General features: G+C 48.4%; 1 protein-coding gene across 2 annotated transcripts in view; it reads right to left on the bottom strand.

Annotated features, from left to right (window-relative positions):
* Positions 1-27,906, bottom strand: part of NET1 (neuroepithelial cell transforming 1) — a 183,215-nt gene that overhangs the window by 72,060 nt on the left and 83,249 nt on the right. For both annotated transcript variants that reach the window (XM_063926774.1, XM_063926775.1), the window contains exon 2: positions 20,639-20,705. In XM_063926774.1, coding sequence (XP_063782844.1) covers positions 20,639-20,705 — 67 coding nt within the window. The remainder of the gene's footprint in view (positions 1-20,638; positions 20,706-27,906) is intronic.

The following is a 27,906-nucleotide window of genomic DNA, read 5'->3' as shown; positions in this document are numbered from 1 at the left end:
AAATAATACACTCACTGCGCCAATTAAATGTGCCCCCCCCCCTCCTTTTTGCCCTCTGTACTTGCTCAGCAGGGGAGAGTCCGGGGAGCAGCTTCTCTGCAGCTTGCTGTGGAGAAAAATGGCGCTGGTTAGTGCTGGAGGATCAAGCTCCGCCTCAACGGCGGGCTTCGGTCCCGCTCAAATTCTTTATACTGGCGGGGGGGTTTTAATATACTACCTCCACAAGATCTAATATATTAGCCAGTGTCCCTTAAGGTTAATATTGCTGCCCAGGGCGCCCCCCTGCACCCGTACAGTGCCTTCTGTGTATGTGTGGGAGCAATGGCTGCGCGGTACCCAAGTGAAGATCTGAAGTCTTCTGCCGCCTGTGAAGTCTTCTTTCTTCTTATACTCACCCGGCTTCTATCCTCCGGCTCTATGAGGAGGACGGCGGCGCGGCTCCAGGACGAACAGCGAGGACGACACCTGTGTTCCGACCCTCTGGAGCTAATGGTGTCCAGTAGCCTAAGAAGCAGAGCCTATCAGTTAAGTAGGTCTGCTTCTCTCCCCTCAGTCCCACGATGCAGGGAGCCTGTTGCCAGCAGTGCTCCCGGAAAATAAAAAACCTAACAAAAAGTATTTTCAGAGAAACTCAGTGGAGCTCCCCTGCAGTGCATCCAGTCTCCTTTGGGCACAGGATCTAACTGAGGTCTGGAGGAGGGGCATAGAGGGAGGAGCCAGTGCACACCCATCTAAAGTCTTTAGAGTGCCCATGTCTCCTGCGGAGCCCGTCTATACCCCATGGTCCTTACGGAGTCCCCAGCATCCTCTAAGACATAAGAGAAAATAATAAACCTAACAAAGTCTTTTTCTGAGAAACTCTGGAGAGCTTCTCAGTGTGCATCCAGTCTCACTGGGCACAGAATCTAACTGGAGTCTGGAGGAGGGGCATAGAGGGAGGAGCCAGTTCACACCCCTTTTAAAGTCTTAAAGTGCCCATGTCTCCTGCGGATCCCGTCTATACCCCATGGTTCTTGAAGCATCCCCAGCATCCTCTAGGCCGTATGAGAAATTAGTACAACTCAAATACAGAACACACATACAATTGTATTTGGTATGTAAAGTCAGCACCATAATGTTGACGCGTTTATAATGTCAACCGACTCAATATTCGACATTATGAATGTCGAAACTCATGAAGTCGACACTCATCTAGCCTAGCCCTAACTTCATGCATCAACATTCACAGGGGGAGACTTAATTGCTTTCTTGTGCCTGTAGCTCTTGTCTAAAGTTAGGGTGATATTCAACTGTTTGTGCCGCAGAGCGCGAGAAACAGGATACTCATTACTTATCATATATTCTGCCCAAATGCTTAGTGTTTAGATGCATAAAGCAGCTAAACCTGTGCAAACTACTGTGCATTTGGGCTCCCAAAAGACCAACTTTGGATGGACTCCTGCTTGCCACATCAGGAGGGTGCGAGCAGAACTAATGGACGTCAGGGGCACACACAATTTAATAGCACGACAGGAGCTGCGGCTGCAATCAAACAATGTTGATAAAGCAGTAATCAGATTAGGCATATTTCTATCTGGGTGTATTCATAGTCCTGACATGGAAAGGTCTCTATATTTGAGCACTTTAACTGCTGTACGCAAGCTCATGTGATCACAAGAACAATTAAAATGTTCTAGAAATACTAATGTTTAAGCTCTGCTGTACTAGTCATTAACATAACTTGCCACAGTGTGCAAGACTAGACACATCTGCTAATTCATTCCATAGAAGTAAAAATAAGATTTTACTTACCGATAAATCTATTTCTCGTAGTCCGTAGTGGATGCTGGGACTCCGTCAGGACCATGGGGATTGGCGGCTCCGCAGGAGACAGGGCACAAAAATAAAAGCTTTAGGACTAGGTGGTGTGCACTGGCTCCTCCCCCTATGACCCTCCTCCAAGCCTCAGTTAGGATACTGTGCCCGGACGAGCGTACACAATAAGGAAGGATTTTGAATCCTGGGTAAGACTCATACCAGCCACACCAATCACACCGTACAACCTGTGATCTGAACCCAGTTAACAGTATGACAAACGTAGGAGCCTCTGAACAGACGGCTCACAACAATAACAACCCGATTTTTTTGTAACAATAACTATGTACAAGTATTGCAGGCAATCCGCACTTGGGATGGGCGCCCAGCATCCACTACGGACTACGAGAAATAGATTTATCGGTAAGTAAAATCTTATTTTCTCTGACGTCCTAGTGGATGCTGGGACTCCGTCAGGACCATGGAGATTATACCAAAGCTCCCAAACGGGCGGGAGAGTGCGGATGACTCTGCAGCACCGAATGAGAGAACTCCAGGTCCTCTTTAGCCAGGGTATCAAATTTGTAGAATTTTACAAACGTGTTCTCCCCCGACCACGTAGCTGCTCGGCAGAGTTGTAATGCCGAGACCCCTCGGGCAGCCGCCCAAGATGAGCCCACCTTCCTTGTGGAATGGGCCTTGATAGATTTAGGCTGTGGCAGGCCTGCCACAGAATGTGCAAGTTGAATTGTGCTACAAATCCAACGAGCAATCGTCTGCTTAGAAGCAGGAGCACCCAGCTTGTTGGGTGCATATAGTATAAACAGCGAGTCAGATTTTCTGACTCCAGCCGTCCTTGAAATATATATTTTCAATGCCCTGACAACGTCCAGCAACTTGGAATCCTCCAAATCGCTAGTAGCCGCAGGCACCACAATAGGCTGGTTCAGGTGAAACGCTGAAACCACCTTAGGCAGAAACTGAGGACGCGTCAGCAGTTCTGCCCTGTCCGAATGGAAAATCAGATATGGGCTTTTATACGATAAAGCCGCCAATTCTGACACTCTCCTGGCTGAAGCCAGGGCCAGTAGCATGGTTACTTTCCATGTAAGATATTTCAAATCCACCGATTTGAGTGGCTCAAACCAATGGGATTTGAGAAAATCCAAAACTACATTAAGATCCCACGGAGCCACTGGGGGCACAACCGGGGGCTGTATATGTAGTACTCCTTTTACAAAAGTCTGGACTTCAGGAACTGAAGCCAATTCTTTCTGGAAGAAAATCGACAGGGCCGAAATTTGAACCTTAATGGACCCTAATTTGAGGCCCATAGACAATCCTGTTTGCAGGAAATGTAGGAATCGACCCAGTTGAAATTCCTCCGTCGGGGCCTTCCTGGCCTCACACCACGCAACATATTTTCTCCAAATGCGGTGATAATGTTGTGCAGTCACCTCCTTCTTGGCTTTTACTAGGGTAGGGATGACCTCTTCCGGAATGCCTTTTTCCCTTAGAATTCGGCGTTCAACCGCCATGCCGTCAAACGCAGCCGCGGTAAGTCTTGGAATAGACACGGTCCCTGCTGAAGCAGGTCCTGTCTTAGAGGTAGAGGCCACGGATCTTCCGTGAGCATCTCCTGAAGTTCCGGGTACCAAGTTCTTCTTGGCCAATCCGGAGCCACGAGTATCGTTCTTACTCCCCTTTGCCGTATAATTCTCAGTACTTTTGGTATGAGAGGCAGAGGAGGAAACACATACACTGACTGGAACACCCACGGTGTTACCAGAACATCCACAGCTATTGCCTGAGGGTCTCTTGACCTGGCGCAATACCTGTCCAGTTTTTTGTTGAGGCGGGACGCCATCATATCCACCTTTGGTTTTTCCCAACGGTTCACAATCATGTGGAAGACTTCTGGATGAAGTCCCCACTCTCCCGGGTGTAGATCGTGTCTGCTGAGGAAGTCCGCTTCCCAGTTGTCCACTCCCGGAATGAACACTGCTGACAGTGCTATCACATGATCTTCCGCCCAGCGAAGAATCCTTGCAGCTTCTGCCATTGCCCTCCTGCTTCTTGTGCCGCCCTGTCTGTTTACGTGGGCGACTGCCGTGATGTTGTCCGACTGGATCAACACCGGCTGACCCTGAAGCAGGGGTTTTGCCAGGCTTAGAGCATTGTAAATCGCTCTTAGCTCCAGTATATTTATGTGAAGAGACATCTCCAGGCTTGACCACACTCCCTGGAAGTTTCTTCCCTGTGTGACCGCTCCCCAGCCTCTCAGACTGGCATCCGTGGTCACCAGGACCCAGTCCTGTATGCCGAATCTGCGGCCCTCTAACAGATGAGCACTCTGCAACCACCACAGAAGAGACACCCTTGTCCGTGGAGACAAAGTTATCCGCTGATGCATCTGCAGATGCGATCCGGACCATTTGTCCAGCAGATCCCACTGAAAAGTTCGTGCGTGGAATCTGCCGAATGGAATCGCTTCGTAAGAAGCCACCATTTTTCCCAGGACTCTTGTGCATTGATGCACAGACACTTTTCCTGGTTTTAGGAGGTTCCTGACAAGTTCGGATAACTCCCTGGCTTTCTCCTCCGGAAGAAACACCTTTTTCTGAACCGTGTCCAGAATCATTCCCAGGAACAGCAGACGTGTCGTCGGGGTCAATTGAGATTTTGGAAAATTCAGAATCCACCCGTGCTGTTGCAGCACTACTTGGGTTAGTGCTACTACGTCCTCCAGCTGTTCTCTGGACCTTGCCCTTATCAGGAGATCGTCCAAGTAAGGGATAATTAATACGCCTTTTCTTCGCAGAAGAAACATCATTTCGGCCATTACCTTGGTAAAGACCCGAGGTGCCGTGGACAATCCAAACGGCAGCGTCTGAAACTGATAATGACAGTTTTGCACCACGAACCTGAGGTACCCTTGATGTGAAGGGCAAATTGGGACATGCAGGTAAGCATCCTTGATGTCCAGGGACACCATAAAGTCCCCTTCTTCCAGATTCGCTATCACTGCTCTGAGTGACTCCATCTTGAACTTGAATTTTTGTATGTACAGGTTCAAAGATTTCAGATTTAGAATAGGTCTTACCGAGCCGTCCGGCTTCGGTACCACAAATAGTGTGGAATAATACCCCTTTCCCTGTTGTAGGAGGGGTACCTTGACTATCACCTGCTGAGAATACAGCTTGTGAATGGCTTCCAATACCGTCGCCCTGTCTGAGGGAGACGTTGGCAGAGCAGACTTTAGGAACCGGCGAGGGGGAGACTTCTCGAATTCCAACCTGTAACCCTGAGATACTACCTGCAGGATCCAGGGGTCCACCTGTGAGTGAGCCCACTGTGCGCTGAAATTCTTGAGTCGACCCCCCACCGCCCCTGAGTCCGCTTGTAAAGCCCCAACGTCATGCTGAGGGCTTTGCAGAAGTCGGGGAGGGCTTCTGCTCCTGGAAGGGAGCTGCTTGGTGCACTCTCTTCCCCTTTCCTTTGCCTCGGGGCAGATATGACTGTCCTTTTGCCCGCTTGTTCTTATAGGAACGAAAGGACTGCGGCTGAAAAGACGGTGTCTTTTTCTGTTGGGAGGGGACCTGAGGTAAAAAGGTGGATTTCCCGGCTGTTGCCGTGGCCACCAAATCCGATAGACCGACCCCAAATAATTCCTCCCCTTTATACGGCAATACTTCCATATGCCGTTTGGAATCCGCATCACCTGACCACTGTCGCGTCCATAAACTTCTTCTGGCAGATATGGACATCGCACTTACTCTCGATGCCAGAGTGCAAATATCCCTCTGAGCATCTCGCATATAAAGAAAAGCATCCTTTAATTGCTCTATAGTCAATAAAATACTGTCCCTATCCAGGGTATCAATATTTTCAGTCAGGGAATCCGACCAAACCACCCCAGCACTGCACATCCATGCTGAGGCGATGGCTGGTCGCAGTATAACACCAGTATGAGTGTATATACTTTTCAGGGTAGTTTCCAGTCTCCTATCAGCTGGATCCTTGAGGGCGGCCGTTTCAGGAGACGGTAACGCCACTTGTTTTGATAAGCGTGTGAGTGCCTTATCCACCCTAGGGGGTGTTTCCCAGCGCGCCCTAACCTCTGGCGGGAAAGGATATAATGCCAATAACTTCTTTGAAATTAGCAGTTTTCTATCGGGGTTAACCCACGCTTCTTCACACACTTCATTCAATTCCTCTGATTCAGGAAAAACTACAGGTAGTTTTTTCAGACTCCACATAATACCCCTTTTTGTGGTACTTGCAGTATCAGAGATATGCAAAGCCTCCTTCATTGCCGTGATCATATAACGTGTGGCCCTACTGGAAAATACGTTTGTTTCTTCACCGTCGACACTAGATTCGGTGTCCGTGTCTGGGTCTGTGTCGACCGACTGAGGTAAAGGGCGTTTTACAGCCCCTGACGGTGTCTGAGACGCCTGGACAGGTACTAACTGGTTTGCCGGCCGTCTCATGTCGTCAACTGATTTTTGTAACGTGCTGACATTATCACGTAATTCCATAAACAAAGCCATCCATTCCGGTGTCGACTCCCTAGGGGGTGACATCACCATTACCGGCAATTGCTCCGCCTCCACACCAACATCGTCCTCATACATGTCGACACACACGTACCGACACACAGCAGACACACAGGGAATGCTCTTATCGAAGACAGGACCCCACTAGCCCTTTGGGGAGACAGAGGGAGAGTTTGCCAGCACACACCCAAGCGCTATAAATATATAGGAACAACCCTACAGAAGTGTTGTTTCCTTTATAGCAGCTTAATATATCAATATCGCCAAAAAAGTGCCCCCCCTCTCTGTTTTTTTACCCTGTTTCTGTAGTGCAGTGCAGGGGAGTGTCCTGGGAGCCTTCCTCGCAGCGGAGCTGTGCAGGAAAATGGCGCTGTGTGCTGAGGAGATAGGCCCCGCCCCCTATTTCGGCGGGCTCTTCTCCCGGTGTTTGTGAGACCTGGCAGGGGTTAAATACATCCATATAGCCATGGGGCTATATGTGATGTATTTTTAGCCAGTACAAGGTATTATCATTGCTGCCCAGGGCGCCCCCCCCCCAGCGCCCTGCACCCTCAGTGACCGCTGGTGTGAAGTGTGCTGAAAAGTCTTCTGCCGCCGGTTTCTGGACCTCTTCACTTTTCGGCATCTGCAAGGGGGTCGGCGGCGCGGCTCCGGGACCGGACTCCATGGCTGGGCCTGTGTTCGATCCCTCTGGAGCTAATGGTGTCCAGTAGCCTAAGAAGCCAATCCATCCTGCACGCAGGTGAGTTCACTTCTTCTCCCCTAAGTCCCTCGTTGCAGTGAGCCTGTTGCCAGCAGGACTCACTGAAAATAAAAAACCTAATAACTTTTTCTAAGCAGCTCTTTAGGAGAGCCACCTAGATTGCACCCTGCTCGGACGGGCACAAAAACCTAACTGAGGCTTGGAGGAGGGTCATAGGGGGAGGAGCCAGTGCACACCACCTAGTCCTAAAGCTTTTATTTTTGTGCCCTGTCTCCTGCGGAGCCGCTAATCCCCATGGTCCTGACGGAGTCCCAGCATCCACTAGGACGTCAGAGAAATGCTATTATATTACATCTGTCTGAGAACCTTTCAAAAGAAAAATACAGGTTGAGTATCCCATATCCAAATATTCCAAAACACAGAATTTTTGAGTGAGATAGTGAAACCTTTATTTTTTGATGACTCAATGTACACAAACTTTGTTTAATACACAGTTAATAAAATATTCTGTTAAATGACCTTCAGGCTCTGGGTATAAGGTGTATATATGTACAGTGAATATTAATGTACGATGTTGCTGTATGTATGTTTTTTGTCATGCAGTTGACAAATTCCAGATACACATAAGTGTACTTGGCCAATAAAATTCTGAATGAAACATAAAAACAGGACTTTAATACCTACCGGTAAATCCTTTTCTATAAGTCCGTAGAGGATGTTGGGGACACCAAAAGAACCATGGGATATAGACGGATCCGGAGGAGACATGGGCACTTTAAGACTTTCAAAGGGGCGTGACCTGGCTCCTCCCTCTATATCCCTCCCCAGACTCAGTTTGGAACTGTGCCCGGAGAGATGGACATTTTGAGAAAAGGACTTAAATAAGAATTTACTTACCGATAATTCTATTTCTCGTAGTCCGTAGTGGATGCTGGGAACTCCGTAAGGACCATGGGGAATAGCGGCTCCGCAGGAGACTGGGCACAAAAGTAAAGCTTTAGGACTACCTGGTGTGCACTGGCTCCTCCCCCTATGACCCTCCTCCAAGCCTCAGTTAGGATACTGTGCCCGGACGAGCGTACACAATAAGGAAGAATTTTGAATCCCGGGTAAGACTCATACCAGCCACACCAATCACACCGTATAACATGTGATCTGAACCCAGTTAACAGCATGATAACAGAGGAGCCTCTGGAAAGATGGCTCACAACAATAATAACCCGATTTTTGTAACAATAACTATGTACAAGTATTGCAGACAATCCGCACTTGGGATGGGCGCCCAGCATCCACTACGGACTACGAGAAATAGAATTATCGGTAAGTAAATTCTTATTTTCTCTGACGTCCTAGTGGATGCTGGGAACTCCATAAAGGACCATGGGGAATATACCAAAGCTCCCAAACGGGCGGGAGAGTGCGGATGACTCTGCAGCACCGAATGAGAGAACTCCAGGTCCTCCTCAGCCAGGGTATCAAATTTGTAGAATTTAGCAAACGTGTCTGCCCCTGACTAAGTAGCTGCTCGGCAAAGTTGTAACGCCGAGACCCCTCGGGCAGCCGCCCAAGATGAGCCCACCTTCCTTGTGGAATGGGCTTTTACAGATTTTGGCTGTGGCAGGCCTGCCACAGAATGTGCAAGCTGAATTGTACTACAAATCCAACGAGCAATAGTCTGCTTAGAAGCAGGAGCACCCAGCTTGTTGGGTGCATACAGGATAAACAGCGAGTCAGATTTCCTGACTCCAGCCGTCCTGGAAAGATATATTTTCAAGGCCCTGACTACGTCCAACAACTTGGAGTCCTCCAAGTCACTAGTAGCCGCAGGTACCACAATAGGTTGGTTAAGATGAAACACTGAAACCACCTTAGGGAGAAAATGAGGACGAGTCCTCAATTCCGCCCTGTCTGAATGGAAGATCAGATAAGGGCTTTTACAGGATAAAGCCCGCCAATTCTGACACGCGCCTGGCCGAGGCCAGGGCCAACAACATGACCACTTTTCATGTGAGATATTTTAACTCCACAGATTCAAGTGGTTCAAACCAATGTGACTTTAGGAACCCCAAAACTACATTGAGATCCCAAGGTGCCACTGGAGACACAAAAGGAGGCTGTATATGCAGTACCCCTTTTACAAACGTCTGAACTTCAGGTAGTGAAGCTAGTTTTTTCTGGAAGAAAATTGACAGGGCCGAAATTTGAACCTTAATGGACCCCAATTTTAGGCCCCTAGACACTCCTGTTTACAGGAAATGCAGGAATCGACCTAGTTGAAATTCCTCCATCGGGGCCTTACTGGCCTCGCACCACGCAACATATTTTCGCCAAATGCGGTGATAATGCTTTGCGGTTACATCCTTCCTGGCTTGATCAGGGTAGGGATGACTTCATCCGGAATGCCTTTTTCCTTCAGGATCCGGCGTTCAACCGCCCTGCCGTCAAACGCAGCCGCGGTAAGTCTTGGAATAGACAGGGTCCTTGCTGGAGCAGGTCCCTTCTTAGAGGTAGAGGCCACGGGTCCTCCGTGAGCATCTCTTGAAGTTCCGGGTACCAAGTCCTTCTTGGCCAATCCGGAGCCACGACTATAGTTCTTACTCCCCTCCGTCTTATAATTCTCAGCACTTTTGGTATGAGAGGAAGAGGAGGGAACACATACACTGACTGGTACACCCACGGTGTTACCAGAGCGTCCACAGCTATTGCCTGAGGGTCCCTTGACCTGGAGCAATACCTGTCCAATTTTTTGTTTAGGCGGGACGCCATCATGTCCACCTTTGGTTTTTCCCAATGGTTTACAATCATGTGGAAGACTTCTGGGTGAAGTCCCCACTCTCCCGGGTGGAGGTCGTGCCTGCTGAGGAAGTCTGCTTCCCAGTTGTCCACTCCCGGAATGAACACTGCTGACAATGCTATCACATGATTTTCCGCCCAGCGAAAAATCCTTGCAGCTTCTGCCATTGCCCTCCTGCTTCTTGTGCCGCCCTGTCTGTTTACGTGGGCGACTGCCGTGATGTTGTCCGACTGGATCAGCACCGGCTGACCTTGAAGCAGAGGTCTTGCTTGGCTTAGGGCATTGTAAATGCCCCAGCATCTTAACCAACCTATTGTGGTACCTGCGGCTACTAGTGACTTGGAGGACTCCAAGTTGTTGGACGTAGTCAGGGCCTTAAAAATATATCTTTCCAGGACGGCTGGAGTCAGGAAATCTGACTCGCTGTTTATCCTGTATGCACCCAACAAGCTGGGTGCTCCTGCTTCTAAGCAGACTATTGCTCGTTGGATTTGTAGTACAATTCAGCTTGCACATTCTGTGGCAGGCCTGCCACAGCCAAAATCTGTAAAAGCCCATTCCACAAGGAAGGTGGGCTCATCTTGGGCGGCTGCCCGAGGGGTCTCGGCGTTACAACTTTGCCGAGCAGCTACTTAGTCAGGGGCAGACACGTTTGCTAAATTCTACAAATTTGATACCCTGGCTGAGGAGGACCTGGAGTTCTCTCATTCGGTGCTGCAGAGTCATCCGCACTCTCCCGCCCGTTTGGGAGCTTTGGTATATTCCCCATGGTCCTTTATGGAGTTCCCAGCATCCACTAGGACGTCAGAGAAAATAAGAATTTACTTACCGATAATTCTATTTCTCGTAGTCCGTAGTGGATGCTGGGCGCCCATCCCAAGTGCGGATTGTCTGCAATACTTGTACATAGTTATTGTTACAAAAATCGGGTTATTATTGTTGTGAGCCATCTTTCCAGAGGCTCCTCTGTTATCATGCTGTTAACTGGGTTCAGATCACATGTTATACGGTGTGATTGGTGTGGCTGGTATGAGTCTTACCCGGGATTCAAAATCCTTCCTTATTGTGTACGCTCGTCCGGGCACAGTATCCTAACTGAGGCTTGGAGGAGGGTCATAGGGGGAGGAGCCAGTGCACACCAGGTAGTCCTAAAGCTTTACTTTTGTGCCCAGTCTCCTGCGGAGCCGCTATTCCCCATGGTCCTTACGGAGTTCCCAGCATCCACTACGGACTACGAGAAATAGAATTATCGGTAAGTAAATTCTTATTTAAGTCCTTTTCTCAAAATGTCCATCTCTCCGGGCACAGTTCCAAACTGAGTCTGGGGAGGGATATAGAGGGAGGAGCCAGGTCACGCCCCTTTGAAAGTCTTAAAGTGCCCATGTCTCCTCCGGATCCGTCTATATCCCATGGTTCTTTTGGTGTCCCCAACATCCTCTACGGACTTAGCTCCAAAATATTCATGTGAAGAGATGTCTCCAGGCTTGACCACAAGCCCTGGAAATTTCTTCCCTGTGTGACTGCTCCCCAGCCTCGCAGGCTGGCATCCGTGGTCACCAGGACCCAGTCCTGAATGCCGAATCTGCGGCCCTCTAGAAGATGAGCACTCTGCAACCACCACAGGAGAGACACCCTTGTCTTTGGTGACAGGGTTATCCGCTGATGCATCTGAAGATGCGATCCGGACCATTTGTCCAGCAGGTCCCACTGGAAAGTTCTTGCGTGGAATCTGCCGAATGGAATTGCTTCGTAGGAAGCCACCATTTTTCCCAGGACCCTTGTGCACTGATACTTGGCCTGGTTTTAGGAGGTTTCTGACTAGTTCGGATAACTCCCTGGCTTTCTCCTCCGGGAGAAAACACCTTTTTCTGGACTGTGTCCAGGATCATCCCTAGGAATAGAAGGCGTGTCGCCGGGATCAGCTGCGATTTTGGAATATTGAGAATCCAACCGTGCTGCCGCAGCACTATCTGAGATAGTGCTACCCCGACTTCCAACTGTTCCCTGGATCTTGCCCTTATCAGGAGATCGTCCAAGTAAGGGATAACTAAAACTCCCTTCTTTCGAAGGAGTATCATCATTTCGGCCATTACCTTGGTTAAGACCCGGGGTGCCGTGGACAATCCAAACGGCAGCGTCTGAAACTGATAGTGACAGTTCTGTACCACAAACCTGAGGTACCCTTGGAGAAGGGTAAATTGGGACATGTAGGTAAGCATCTTTGATGTCCAGAGAGACCATATAGTACCCTTCTTCCAGGTTTGCAATCACTGCTCTGAGTGACTCCATCTTGAATTTGAACCTTTGTATGCAAGTGTTCAAGGATTTTAGATTTAACATTGGTCTCACCGAGCCGTCCGGCTTCGGTACCACAAATAGTGTGGAATAGTACCCCTTTCCCTGTTGCAGGAGGGGTACCTTGATTATCACCTGCTGGGAATACAGCCTGTGAATGGCTTGCAATACTGCCTCCCTGTCTGAGGGAGACGTCGGTAAAGCAGACTTTATGAAACGGTGAGGGGGAGACGTCTCGAATTTCTTGAGACGGGCCCCCACCGTGCCTGAGTCCGCTTGTAAAGCCCCAGCGTCATACCGAGGACCTTGCGGAGGCGGGAGAGGGCTTTTGTTCCTGGGAACTGGCTGTTTGCTGCAGCCTTTTTCCTCTCCCTCTGCCACGGGGCAGAAATGAGGCGCCTTTTGCCCGCTTGCCCTTATGGGGCCGAAAGGACTGCGCCTGATAATACGGCGTCTTCTTAGGTTGAGAAGCTACCTGGGGTAAAAATGTGGATTTTCCAGCAGTTGCCGTGGCTACCAGGTCTGATAGACCTACCCCAAATAACTCCTCCCCCTTATAAGGCAATACTTCCATGTGCCTTTTAGAATCCGCATCACCTGACCACTGCCGCGTCCATAAACCTCTTCTTGCAGAAATGGACAGCGCGCTAACTCTTGATGCCAGTCGGCAAATATCCCTCTGTGCATCACGCATATATAAAAATGCATCTTTCAAATGCTCTATAGTCAGTAATATACTGTCCCTATCTAGGGTATCAATATTTTCAGTCAGGGAATCCGACCACGCCACGCCCGCACTGCACATCCAGGCTGAGGCGATTGCTGGTCGCAGTATAACACCCGTGTGAGTGTATATACATTTTAGGATATTCTCCAGCTTTCTATCGGCAGGTTCCTTTAGGGCGGCCGTATCAGGAGAGGGTAGTGCTACCTGTTTAGACAAGCGTGTGAGCGCTTTATCCACCCTAGGGGGTGTTTCCCAACGTGCCCTATCCTCTGGCGGGAAAGGGTACGATGCCAATAACCTTTTAGGAATTATCAGTTTTTTATCGGGGGAAACCCACGCCTCATCACACACCATTTAATTCCTCGGATACAGGAAAAACTACAGGCAGTTTTTTCTCACCAAACATAATACCCTTTTTAGTGGTACTTGTATTATCAGAGATATGCAATACATTTTTCATTGCTTCAATCATGTAACGTGTGGCCCTAGTGGAAGTCACGTTTGTCTCCTCATCATCGACACTGGAGTCAGTATCCGTGTCTGTGTCTGCCATTTGAGGTAACGGGCGTTTTAAAGCCCCTGATGGCGTTTGAGACCCCTGGACAGGCACAAGCTGAGTAGCCGGCTGTCTCATGTCGTCAACTGTCTGTCGTAAAGAGCTGACACTGTCACGCAATTCCTTCCATAAGCTCATCCACTCAGGTGTCGACTCCCTAGGGGGTGACAACTCTATAATAGGCAATTGCTCCGCCTCCATCTCATTTTCCTCCTCAAACATGTCGACACAATCGTACCGACACACCGCACACACACAGGGAATGCTCTGATAGAGGACAGGACCCCACTAGCCCTTTGGGGAGACAGAGGGAGAGTATGCCAGCACACACCAGAGCGCTATATATAGACAGGAATACCACTATAAAATGTGCTTTTCCCTTTATAGCTGCTGTTAGTATTAAAACTGCGCCAAATTAGTGCCCCCCTCTTTTTTACCCTTTTCTGTAGTGCAGGACTGCAGGGGAGAGTCAGGGAGACGTCCTTCCAGCGGAGCTGTGATGGAAAATTGCGCCCGTGTGCTGAGGAGATAGGCTCCGCCACCTTCTCGGCGGACTTTTCTCCCGCTTTTTGGTGAGTTCTGGCAGGGGTTAAAATACATCCATATAGCCCTGGGGGTTATATGTGGTGTATTTATGCCAGCCAAGGTGTTTACATTGCTGCTCAGGGCGCCCCCCCCCTAGCGCCCTGCACCCATCAGTGACCGAAGTGTGAAGTGTGCCTGAGTAACAATGGCGCACAGCTGCAGTGCTGTGCGCTACCTTGTTGAAGACTGATGTCTTCTGCCGCCGATTTTTCCGGACCTCTTCTTGCTTCTGGCTCTGTAAGGGGGCCGGCGGCGCGGCTCTGGGACCGAGCTCCGAGGCTGGGCCTGTGTTCGGTCCCTCTGGAGCTAATGGTGTCCAGTAGCCTAAGAAGCCCAAGCTGGCTGCAAGCAGGCAGGTTCGCTTCTTCTCCCCTTAGTCCCTCGATGCAGTGAGCCTGTTGCCAGCAGGTCTCACTGAAAATAAAAAACCTAAAACTAAACTTTCACTAAGAAGCTCAGGAGAGCCCCTAGTGTGCACCCTTCTCGGCCAGGCACAAAAATCTAACTGAGGCTTGGAGGAGGGTCATAGGGGGAGGAGCCAGTGCACACCAGGTAGTCCTAAAGCTTTACTTTTGTGCCCAGTCTCCTGCGGAGCCGCTATTCCCCATGGTCCTTACGGAGTTCCCAGCATCCACTAGGACGTCAGAGAAAACAAGGTGAGCATCATACCAGCTTATGTCATAAACATGCCGAATAACATAGCATTCAACTGAACACATGCCAACGGACATGAACAAAATTCAGCAACAAGCTGAAGAAACCATAACACAATGTGTGTGTAACCAGAACTAAACTGCAGATACAGTACGCACTGGGATGGGCGCCCAACATCCTCTACGGACTTATAGAAAAGGATTTACCGGTAGGTATTAAAATCCTGTTTTCTATTACGTCCTTGAGGATGTTGGGGACACTAAAAGAACCATGGGATCATACCAAAGCTCTATAACGGGCGGGAGAGTGCGGACGACTCTGCAGCACCGATTGACCAAACTTTAGGTCTTCATCGGCCAAGGTATCAAACTTGTAAAACTTAGCAAACGTGTTTGACCCCGACCAAGTAGCTGCTCGGCAAAGTTGTAATGCCGAGACACCCCGGGGCAGCCGCCCAGGACGAGCCCACCTTTCTAGTGGAATGGGCTTTTACAGATTTAGGTAACGGCAAACTTGCCGTGGAATGAGCCTGCTGAATCGTGTGACATATCCAGCGGGCAATGGTCTGCTTGGAAGCAGGATAGCCAAGTTTATTGGGAGCATATAGCACAAACAGAGACTCTGGCAACATAAATTTTCAAAGCTCTGACGACATCCAGAGACTTTTCCTCAGCCAAAGTGCCAGTAGCCACTGGCACCACAATAGGTTGGTTAATATGAAGAGAGGAAACCACCTTTGGCAGAAATTGTTGCCGAGTTCTCAATTCTGCCCTATCCTCATGGAAGATCAAATAAGGGCTCTTGTGAGACAAGGCCGCCAATTCAGACACCCGCCTTGCGGATGCCAATGCTAACAAAATGACAACCTTCCAAGTGAGGAATTTCAACTCCACTTTACTTAAAGGTTCAAACCAAAGTGATTTTACGAATGTTAAAACCACATTAAGATCCCAAGGTGCCACAAAGGGAGGTTGGATGTGCAGAACCCCTTTTACAAAGGTCTGCATCTCAGGAAGTGAGGCCAATTGTTTCTGAAAGAAAATGGACAAAAGCAGAAATCTGCACTTTTATGGAGCCTAATTTAAGGCCCGCATCCACTCCATTTTGTAGAAAATGGAGAAAACGTCCAAGGTCAAACTTCTCCACTGGAGCTTTCTTGGACTCGCACCAGGAAATATATTTCCTCCAAATACGGTGATAGTGTTTCGACGTCACACCCTTCCTAGCAAGAATAAGAGTGGGAATAACTTCATAGGGAATACCCTTACGGGCTAAAATCTGGCGTTCAACCGCCATGCCGTCAAACGTAGCCGCTGTAAGTCTTGATAGACGAACAGCCCCTGCCGCAGCAAATCCTCGCGAAGAGGAAGAGGCCATGGATCTTCGACTAACAACTCCTGAAGATCCGGGTACCAAATTCTCCTTGGCCAGTCTGGAACTACAAGGAGCGTTGGAATCTGATTTTCTTAGGATTCTCAGAACCTTTGGAATGAGAGGAAGCGGAGGGAAAACGTACACCGACGGATACACCCAAGGTGACGTCAAGTGCATCCACTGCCGCCGCCTGAGGGTCCCTGGACCGGGAACAATACATTCGTAGTTTTTTTTGTTGTGGCGGGACGCCATCATGTCTATGTGGGGAATCCCCCAAAGATTGGTGATTAGAGTGAAGACCTCCTGATGGAGGCCCCACTCCCCTGGATGTAGATTGTGTCTGCTGAGGAAGTCTGCTTCCCAGTTGTCCACTCCCGGAAGGAATATTGCTGACAGAGCGCTTACCCGAGTCTCTGCGAAGCAAAGAATCCTTGTGGCTTCTGCCATTGCTGTTCTGTTCTTTGTGCCGCCTTGGCGGTTTATGTACGCTACTGCTGTCACATTGTCCGATTGTATCAGGACAGGCCGATTTCGAAGAAGATGCTCCGTTTGTAGAAGGCCGTTGTAAATGGCCCTCAACTCCAGCACGTTTATGTGAAGAGTTTCCTGACTTGACCATCTTCCTTGGAAGGTCACCCCTTGTGTGACTGCTCCCCAACCTCGGAGACTTGCATCCGTGGTCACTAGGATCCAGTCTTGGATCCCAAATCTGCGTCCTTCTAAGAGGTGAGAGCTGTGGAGCCACCACAGGAGTGAGATCCTGGTGATGGGGGATAGAACTATCCTCCGGTGCATATGGAGGTGGGAGCCGGACCATTTTTCCAACAGGTCCCACTAAAATACTCTGGCATGGAACCTCCCGAATTGGAGGGCCTCGTATGCCGCCACCATTTTCCCTAGCAACCGAATGCATTGATGAATGGAGACTGTTGGTGGTTTCAGAATGAGTTTTACCAAACTCTGAATTTCCAGTGCTTTCTCTGGAGGGAGGAACACTCTCAGCAGGACCGTGTCCAGAAACATACCCAAAAATGCCAACCGGGTTGTTGGAACGAATTGTGATTTCGGCAGGTTCAAGAGCCAGCCATGCTGTTGTAGAAGCGACAGAGACAGTGTAATGTCCTGTACCAGTTTTTCTTTGGACCTCGCCTTTATCAGGAGATTGTCCAAGCACGGGATAATTGTAACTCCTCTTTTTCTGAGGAGAACCATCATTTCCACCATGACTTTTGTGAAAATCCTCAGAGTCGTGGAAAGGCCAAACGGCAACGTCTGAAATTGGTAATGAGTATCCTGGATTGCAAACCTGAGATAACTCTGATGAGGAGGATAAATGGGAACATGAAGGTAGGCATCCTCTATGTCCAAAGACACCATGAATTCCCCCTCCTCCAGGCTGGAGATCACCGCTCGGAGAGACTCCATCTTGAATTTGAATTTCTTCAGGAAAAAATGTAGAGATTTTAGGTTGAGGATTGGTCGTACCGAGCCATCCGGCTTTGGCACTACAAATAGGCTTGAATAAAAACCTTCCCCTTGTTGCTCCCGGGTGACCGGGATCACAACCTGATTTTGACATCATTTTTGTATTGCTCCACAGACTAGAGCTCTGTCTGGAAGCGAAACTGGTAAGGGTGCTATGAAAAAACGGCGGGGGGGTGGGACAAGTCTTGAAATTCCAGTTTGTACCCTTGGGTCACAATTTGTAACACCCAAGGGTCCAGGTACGAGCGAACCCAAACCTGACTGAAAAGCCTTAGACGTGCCCCCACCAGTGTGGTCTCCTGTAGGGGAGACCCGGCGTCATGCAGTGGATTTGGCGGAAGCCGGGGAGAACTTCTGCTCTTGTGAACTCGAGGAAGCGGGAGTTTTCTTGCCCCTTTCCTCTACCTCTGGTAGCGAGGAAGAAGTTACCTCGGCCTTTTCTATATTTGTTGGGCCGGAAGGACTGCATTTGATAGTGCGTTATTTTTCTGTTGCGCAGGAGCATTAGGTAAATAAGTAGACTTACCCGCAGTGGTCGCTGATACTAAATCAGTAAGGCCATCACCAAACAGTTCCCCACCCTTAAAGAGAAGGGACTCCATGTTTTTCTTGGAATCCGCGTCAGCATTCCATTGATGAGTCCATAGCGCACGCCTAGCCACAATAGACATAGCATTAGCCTTAGCCCCCAGGAGGCCAGCATCTCTTGCAGCCTCTTTCAAGTACGCAGCCGCGTCCCTGATATAACCAAGCGTCACTAGGATGCTATCCCTATCCAGAGTATCTAAATCAGCAGATAAACTTTCAGCCCATTTTTCAATGGCGCTACTAACCCACGCTGACGCAATAAGCGGTCTAAGCTGCATCCCCGTGGTAGTAAATATAGCTTTTAAAGTAGCCTCCTGCTTACGATCAGCCGGCTCCTTAAGAGTCGTCGACTGAGCTGCAGGGAGCGCTACCTGTTTTGACAAGCGTGCTAGGGCTTTGTCTACTGTGGGTGGTGTTTCCCACTTATCCATATCAGCTGCGGGAAAGGGGTATGCCATCTTCATCCTATTAGGGATGAGAAATTTCTTATCAGGTGTATTCCAAATGCCATCAAAAAGGTAATTTAGTTCAAAACAAGGAGGAAAAGAAACCGAGCGTCTCTTTTCCTTGTAAATAAGGACCCTTGTTTCTGGTGTAAAGGGGTCCTCATCAATACGTAATATGTCTTTGACAGCCACAATCATATATTGAATACTCTTAGCCCAGGCATGTCCAAACTGCGGCCCTCCAGCTGTTGAGAAACTACACATCCCAGCATGCCCTGACACAGCTTTAGCATTCTCTGATAGCAAAACTGTGTCAGGGCATGCTGGGATATGTAGTTTCACAACAGCTGGAGGGCCGCAGTTTGGACATGCCTGTCTTAGCCAATTTAGGATCTAACCTAGAATCAGCATAATCGGCACCGGTATCAGAGTCCGTGTCGGTATCTGTGTCATCTAAGTGGTCAACACTACGTTTCAGTGACCCTTGAAATAAAGCGTCATCTACTGATTTCTTCCAAATCTGCAGTTGAGAGTCAGATTCAGTAAACTTTTGATTTAACAGTGTAACATTAGCATTTAAAGCAGTTAACCAATCAGCCCCCAAAACATTTGCAGTCCGCAATAAATTATCCCCAAGAGGAAAATTCTGCCTCAGACATGTTGTCTCCCTAACAGCACCCAAAAAAAAGCCTGTGAGGGAACAAAAGGAAAGGAGCCAGCTCACACCCCAGCGCCAAAGTGCAGGTCTGAAAACACCTTCGAGTGTCACAGAGCTGCAGCGCTATATATCTGTATAGAAAAAAATCTGCCCCGCCTCGTTTTTATAGCCCCTGGTACTTGTGTGCTGTGAGGAAGGACCAGCGCTGCTGCTTTGAGGAGGAAATGGCACCGAGTGAGCCTGGAGGAAGAAGCCCCGCCCCCAACATGGCACGCTTCTTCCTGCTTATTTTTACATGTTTATCCTGGCGGGGGTTTGCGGGCAGTGCCAGGGCACTGTACAGATATGCCAGCCTTATTTATGAGGTATTTTTAGCTCCCCAGGGCGCCCCCCCAGCGCCCTGCACCCAGCGATGTGTACAGTCCGGGAGCCTGGCGTGCACTGAGCAAATCATGCTGCGCGGTACCTCTATATGCCATCTTTGTTGAAGAGAAGATGTCTTTTCCTCACATACTCACCTGTCTTCTGACTTCTGGCTTGAAGAGGGGGGACGGCAAGCTGTGGGAGCGAGCATCCAGGAGAGCCCGGCGTTCATCTCCCCTCAGGAGCTGAAGGAATCCTGTCAGCAGCAGCAGAGCCCTGAAACTAATTAAAAGTGGGTCTAGACTGCTCTCCCCTCTTTCCCACAAAGCAGGGGGTCTGCAGCCAGCAGATCTCCCCAAAATAAAAAACGTAACATTAAGTCTTTTCAGAGAAACTCTAAGAGCTCCCCCGAGTGCCTCCATCTCGCATGGCACATTTTCTAAACTGAGTCTGGGGAGGGATATAGAGGGAGGAGCCAGATCACGCCTCTTTGAAAGTCTTAAAGTGCCCATGTCTCCTGCGGATCCGTCTGTATCCCATGGTTCTTTTGGTGTCCCCAACATTCTCAAGGACGTAATAGAAAGAATTGTTACGTACATACACTTTGTTTAATGCACAAAGTTATTACAAATATTGGCTAAAATGACCTCCAGGCTGTGTGTATAAGGTGTATATGAAACAAATACATTCTGTGCTTAGACTTTGGTGCAATCGCCATTATATCTCATTATGGTATGCAAATATTCCAAAATACGGAATAATCCGATATCCAAAATACTTCTAGTGCCAAGCATTTTGGATATGGGATACTCAACCTGTAATTTGTTACACTTCACAAATAACTGCAATGTAGTACTATAGGTCAGCAGTGGTAGAGAGCTGCTTTCTATTACAGAAAAATAATTATTCTCAGGGGAGATTTACATTCACTCAATGTGTGAAATCACGATTTGTTCCATCATCTATGTAACATCATTGACTAAATAATGTATCTATGCAACATTATTATGCCATTGCATAACATTTGTATGCACACAATTACAGTCAAAATACTAACCAGAGTAAAATCCCATTGTGTTCCAGGAGTCAGAAAGGTGAAAGAGCTTCCTCTTCTAAGTGAATATCTGAAAGGAAAAAAATAAACATAAAAATCTCAACTAAATAGCCATTCAGGAAAATAATAATGTAGCCAAAGTCATCTTTAAGTAAATGGGTTATTCCGCACCAAATCAACACGTTTCTGCCTAACAGTTTCAGATTGTAATTAAATTTGGTATAATAAATGCTGACATGGGTGTAAAGAATCAATATCATCTGTATATCGCTCGCCACATTTCTAATTGAACGTGCATGACATGTATATCAATATACAGGTCTGAGAATCTGATTCCCCTCTGATCAGTCAGGTGCTCAAAATAGTAAGTTACTATGTGAAACAAAGCTCAGCGAAAAAGAGTGCTATGACAAAGGGTCCTCCCTAGATCCAGAAAAAACAACAATGGGAAAGCGCTATTTAATCTGTAGTAGATTTTTATTTTAATAAATTTTATCACGTGTCACTATATTTGATACCAGCCAGCATCAATACCCATAAAAAATGCTTTTACAATTACTTAAAACATTTCATTTACAATATTGCAATCATTATATTTATTAAGAAGCAACAAATACAAGAACAGCTGCACCTAAAGTGCTATTGGCAACAAAGTCTCTTTATAACTATCTTCAGTGATACTTTGTACCACTCAACTACCAGCTCACTTGCTGGTTATTCCACATATGATCTGCAACATTCACTTTACAGGTTGTAAATGATTTGCACTCAGCTCTGTTAATTTCTATGACACAGAGCATTCAGTGCATCTGATAATTGCTCCACATAACGTAGTGTTAGAAAAATTCATGCACTTTCACACGCTGTTAATATCTATTATCCTATGTAGCTTTGTGCCTTTAGCACCTGTGATAATTGCTCCACAAAAACGTAGTGTTAGTATGAATCATGCACTTTAACAGCTGTTATCTCTTTATAGTTTGCACACAGCATATACTAGCTTTTAACTTGGTTATTGGCTTTTTTCTCACCGCTCCTGGTATAAAGCACAATGTTCATGCATAACCATGCAGCCTTAAGGTGAAAAGTCCATGTTTGCCATATGAAGTTTATTTACCACAATGTAGTTTAGGACCATTTAACATGCCTGTCAAACCACGGATATGATATCGTCCCTCCCGGCTGGAGATCTCCCCGGCAGCCTTATCTGGAGTCCGTGTAAGATCGCTTCTCACCACTTGCACTTTTTCTCTCAGACCGCAAAGTGAACTGTGGGATACCGGCAAATAAGTGATCTGTAGCTGTGTCCCGTGAGCTGGGAGATCGTACAGACGCGTTTCTCCGCCTTCTATAGATCAGCAGCTTCCTCAGTGTTCCTCTGTTCAATAGTGGCGCCTGGAATTTCTTTTTGTCCTCCCTAGATCCGTCTGCAGAACGGATTAGGAAACTTTCACCTATTTCATTAGTCTCCAAAACATACTTAAAAGTCCTTGATGCAAAAATAGGATTTTCATTACCAACCGGTAAATCCTTTTCTCGTAGTCCGTAGAGGATACTGGAGATCCATTTAGTGCCATGGGGTGTAGACGGAGCCACTAGGAGCATTGGGCACTTTAAGAATTTGATAGTGAGCGCTGGCTTCTCCCTCAATGCCCCTCCTACCAGACTCAGTCTAGGAACCTGTGCCCAAGGAGATGGACATACTTTGAGAGAAGGATAAAGATAGTGGTAAGATTACGAAACAGCACACAGAATAGGAAAGCCAACTTGAAACATGAACAGCAACAGCTGAAAAAGCCAGAATACTTAACCAAGTAACAGTGCAGGAAGAACGAAGCACAGGGCAGGCGCCGAGTATCCTCTACAGGACTATGAGAAAAGGATTTACCGGTAGGTAATTAAAATCCTATTTTCTCTCATGTCCTAGAGCATCCTGGGGATCCATTTAGTACCATGGGGAACTACCAAAGCTCCCAAACTGAGTGGGAGAGTGCTGGGGTTCCAGCAGAACTGATTGGCCAAACTGTAGGTACTCAAAGGCCAAAGTATCGAACTTTGCAAACGTGTTCGAACCTGACCAAGCAGCTGCTCGGCAGAGCTGTAAAGCCTAGACAACCGTGCAGCCGCCTAAGAACCCACCGACCTAGTAGAGTGGGCCTGTACAGATTATGGAACCGGCAGTCCTGCCGTGGAATAAGCATGCTTGATCGTGAGCTTGCGATAGACTGCTTTAAAGCAGGACACCCAATTTTATTGGGATCATAGTTAACGAACAGCGAGTCGGATTTTCTGTGACGAGCTGTTCTCTTCACATACACCTTCAAAGCCCTCACAACATCCAAAGACTTTGAAGTAGCAGAGTTGTCCGTCAAAGCCGGAACCACTATAGGTTGGTTGATGTGAAAAAGTGGATACCACTTTAGGAAGAAATTGCTGACGAGTTCTGAGTTCAGCTCTGTCCTCATGGAAAATTAAGTAGGAACTGTTGTGAGACAACGCCCCTAGTTCCGACACACGTCTTGCTGAGGCCAAGGCCAACAGTGTGACGGTTTTCTACGTAAGGTACTTTACGTCAACCTCCTGTAACGGTTCAAACCAGTCCAACTGGAGGAACTGCAACACCACATTGAGATCCCAAGGTGCCGTGGGAGGCACAAAAGGAGGCTGGATGTGCAGCACACCTTTCAAGAACGTCTGGACCTCAGGGAGAGAAGCCAATAGTTTCTGAAAGAAAATAGTAAAAGCCGAAATCTGGACTTTAATGGAACCTAGGTGTAGGCCCACATCCACTCCCGGCTGCAGAAAAAGCAGGAGACGCCCCAGATGAAATTCCACAGCGGAATATTGTCTGGTCTCACACTGAGACATACTTCTTCCATAAACGGTGGTAGTGTTTAGACGTTATCCCTTTCCTGGCTTGGATCATAGGGGGTCATTCCGACCCGATTGCATGCTGTGCTTCTTCACAGCTGTGCGATCGGGTCGGAACTGCGCATGTGCAGCGGCCACATTGCGCACGTGAGTAGTTGCCCAGTGACGACTGTCGCCGGGCAGGGACGCCGCTAACGAAGAAAGCGGTCGCAAGAAGATTGACAGGAGGAAGGCGGAACCGTGCATTTTCTGGGCGTGTCGAGGCGTTTGGAGGGTGGATGTCAGACATCAATTCCGGGACCTGCAACACTGGATTGATCGCACAGGGTAACTCATACCCTGGTCTTGTTCTACACAAAAACTTTTTTTGCATAGCAGGGCTGCACAAGTGATCGCAGACTTGCTATGCAAAAATACACTCCCCCATAGGCGGCATCTAGTTGATCGCACGGGCTGCAAAAAGTTGCAGCGTGCGATCAACTCGGAACGACCCCCCTCTGCTGGCTAGGATCAGCCGTTCAACCTCCATGCCGTTAAACGTAGCCGCGGTAAGTCTTGATAGACGAACGGGCCCTGTTGCAGAAGATCTTCGCGAAGAGGCAGAGGCCACGGATCTTCGAGGAGCATCTCCAGAAGGTCCGTGTACCAGGCCCTTCGCCAGCAATGAGTATTTCTTGAACCGTTTCCCTTATTTATTTTTTTAGAACTCTTGGGATTAGAGGAAGTGGAGGAAACACGTACACTATCTGGTAGACCCACGGAGTTGTCAGAGCGTCTACCGCCACTGTTTGTGGTCTCTCGACCTAGAACAATATCGCTTGAGTTTACTGTTGAGACGAAAGGCAATCATGTCGATTTGTGGATATCCCCACCGACGTGTCATGCACCTGAACATCTCCGGGTGAAGGCTACACTCCCCCGGGTGCAGGTCGTGTTTGCTGAGGAAGTCTGCTTCCCATTTGTCTACTCCCGGAATGAAGATCGCCGACAACGCCACGGCGTGTTTTTCCGCCAAGAGGAGAATTCTTGACACCTCTGACATTGCTGCTCTGCTTTTCGTTCCGCCCTGTCGGTCTATGTAAGTTACCGCCGTTACATTGTCCGACTGGACCTGAATGGCCTGATTCCTAAGTAGAGATGAGGCCTGCAGAAGGGCGTTGTAGAGTTCCAAGATGTTTATAGGAAGGACGACTTCTCGACTTGACTATCTTCCTTGAAACTGCACCCCCTGGGTGACTGCTCCCCAACCTCTGAGGCTTGCGTCCGTGGTTAACAGAATCCAATTCTGAATCCCGAACCATCGACCCTCGACGAGGTGAGAAGTCTGTAGCCACCACAGAAGGGAGATCCTGGCTCTTGGCGACAGACTGATCCTCTGGTGCATGTGAAGATGCGATCCAGACCATTTGTCCAATAGATCCAGCTGGAAGGGCCTAGTATGAAACCTTGCGTACTAAAGCGCCTCGTATGAGGCCACCATTTTCCCCAAAAGGCGAATGCACAGATGCACAGAGAACCGGGTTGGCTTTAGAACAGCCCAAACCATCGACTGGATTTCCATAGCCTTCTCCACTGGAAGAAACACTTTCTGAGATTCCGTGTCCAGCATCATTCCCGGGAAAGGAAAGCCTCTGCGTCGGTTCCAGGTGAGATTTTGGTAAGATCAGAATCCACCCGTGATCCAGGAGTAGTCTGGTTGAGAGGCGAATACTGGCCATCAACCGCTCCCTGGGCGGTGCCTTTATCAGAATATCGTCCAGGTATGGAATTATGTTCACTCCCTGCTTGCGCAGGAGGAGCATCATCTCTGCCATGACCTTGGTGAACACCCTCGGTGCCGTGGAGACCAAATGGCAGGGCCTGGAACTGGTAGTTGCAGTCTTGCAGTGCAAACCGTAGATAAGCCTGATGAGGCGGCCAGATCGGAATGTGAAGGTACATTCAAATTCCCCCTCCTCCAGACCCGAGATTACCGCTCTCAGAGACTCCATCTTGAACTTGAATACCCGCAAGTAGGGGTTCAAGGATTTTAGGTTTAATATCGGTCTTACCGAACCGTCCGGCTTCGCTTCCATGAACAGGTTGGAGTAATAAGCCTTGTTCTGTAGTTGAGGTGGAACTGGAACAATAACCTGTGTCAGAACCAATTTTTGAATAGCCTCCTGCAGGATTGCACTGTCTTCCTGAGAAGTGGTAAACCTGATTTGAGTGATCTGTGAGGTGGGAGTTCTTGAAATTCCAGACTGTACCCCTGGGCAATAATATCTTTGACCTGGGGTCCAGGCAAGATAATGATATCGCCCAGATGTGACTGATATCTTTTAATCATGCTCCCACCTGACTGACTCTCAGGCAGTGTGGTCCACCGTCATGCCGAAGGTTTTGAAGAAGCAGAACCTGAAGTCTTTTCCCGGGAACCTGCTGCTGCCGGTTTTCTGGATTTCACTCGACCTCCTCTAAAGGAAGTGGAGGGACCTTTGGATTTGTTTTTAAACTTTGCGGTCCGAAAGGACTGCAGTGTAGGTGCAGGATATTATTTCCTAGCCAGTGTAGCTGCGGAAGGAAGATATGTTGACTTACCCTCAGTTGCCTTCGATATAAACATATCCAGTGCGTCCCCAAACAGGGCCTCACCTGTGAAGGGCAAGCTTCTCCTGTAGTCCGCATCCGCAGTCCATTGGCGTAGCCACAGTCCTCTGCGTGCCGAAACTGCCATAACTGTAACTAGTGCGTTAAGCAGGCCAATTTCCTTCATGGCCTCCGCCATGAAGCTTGCAGAATCCTGTATGTGACGCAAAAGCAAGTCAATTTCACTCCTATTCATGGAATCTAAATCATCAATTAAGGTGCCTGACCACTTTACAAGGGCCCTAGAAATCCACAAACAAGCAATAGTGGGTCTCTGGGCCACGCCTGCAGCTGTGTACAGTGATTTGAGCGTAGTCTCAATTTTGTGGTCAACCATATCCTTTAAGGAGGCTGCGCCAGGGACAGGTAGAACAACCTTTTTTGATAATTTAGACACAGAGGCATCCACAATAGGTGGGTTTTCCCACTTCTTACTATCCTCCTGAGGGAAAGGGAAGGAAATGAGTAACCTTTTTGGGATCTGGAATTTTTCTCTGGATTTTCCCAGGTTCCATCAAAGAAGAAGTTTAACTCCTTTGATGCAGGGAAAGTAACCGAGGATTTCTTTTTACATTAAAATAAAATAAAAAATTAATAAAAAACAGGTAACTTCTCTGTGATTTGCAATACATCCCTAATGGCCTCAATCATAGCTTGCACCCCTTGGGCGAGAGCTGCGTCACCCGCCCCCCGCCCCCCCCCACCCCTTCCCCAAGATCCATCCCCACCCCCAAGATCCACCCCACCGTCTCCTACATACGAGGCATCGTCACCAGTGTCAGCCTGCAATTTCTGGGCCAGTTTACGATTTTGCGGGTAAGTGGGTGGGGTGAGAGGCGCAGTGGGGTGAGGGCTGAATCTTTATTCATCAGATCCTCCACAGATTTTCTTAAAAACTGCATCTCCTTCTCAGTATGGGATAATTTGGTAGAAAACGAGTTTTATGGTAAGAACTTACCCTTGTTAAAACTCTTTCTGCGAAGTACACTGGGCTCCACAAGTTTGGACAATGGGGTGTAGAGTAGGATCTTGATCCGAGGCACCAACAGGCTCAAAGCTTTGACTATTCCCAGAATGCACAGCGCCGCCTCTTAAATCACCCCGCCTCTCAGCACAGGAGCTCAGTTTAGTTAACCAGCCCAATGCAGTAGCAGGAAAAGAGACGACAACGGTTAGTAGCCACATACACCACACTCTCACGACAAGAGAAGTGTCAGCGGCTAATGCCATATCAACCCAAAGAAGCTAAGTGTGTCAGGGTGGGCGCCTTGTGGAGCCCAGTGTACCTTGCAGAAAGTTTTAACAAGGGTAAGTTCTTACCATAAAACTCGTTTTCTGCTGCGGGGTATACTGGGCTCCACAAGTCTGGACAATGGGGATGTCCTAAAGCAGTTCCTTATGGGAAGGGACGCACTGTAGCGGGCACAAGAACCCGGCGTCCAAAGGAAGCATCCTGGGAAGCGGCAGTATCGAAGGCATAGAACCTTATGAACGTGTTCCCGGAGGACCACGTAGCCGCCTTGCACAATTGATCAAGGGTCGCACCACGTTGGGCCGCCCAAGAAGTTCCAACAGACAGAGTAGAATGGGCCGTAATGTGAACAGGAGCTGACAGACCAGCCTTCACATAAGCATGCGCAATCACCATTCTAATCCAGCTGGCCAGGGTCTGCTTGTGAGCAGGCCAGCCACGTTTGTGAAATCCAAACAAAACAAAGAGAGAGAATCAGACTTTCGAATAGAAGCAGTTCTCTTCACATAGATACGGAGAG

The sequence above is a fragment of the Pseudophryne corroboree genome, chromosome 6 (genome assembly GCF_028390025.1).
Source record: "Pseudophryne corroboree isolate aPseCor3 chromosome 6, aPseCor3.hap2, whole genome shotgun sequence".
Lineage (NCBI taxonomy): Eukaryota > Metazoa > Chordata > Amphibia > Anura > Myobatrachidae > Pseudophryne > Pseudophryne corroboree.
Note: the sequence above shows the minus strand (reverse complement) of the source record. Positions and strands in the feature narration are given on the sequence as shown.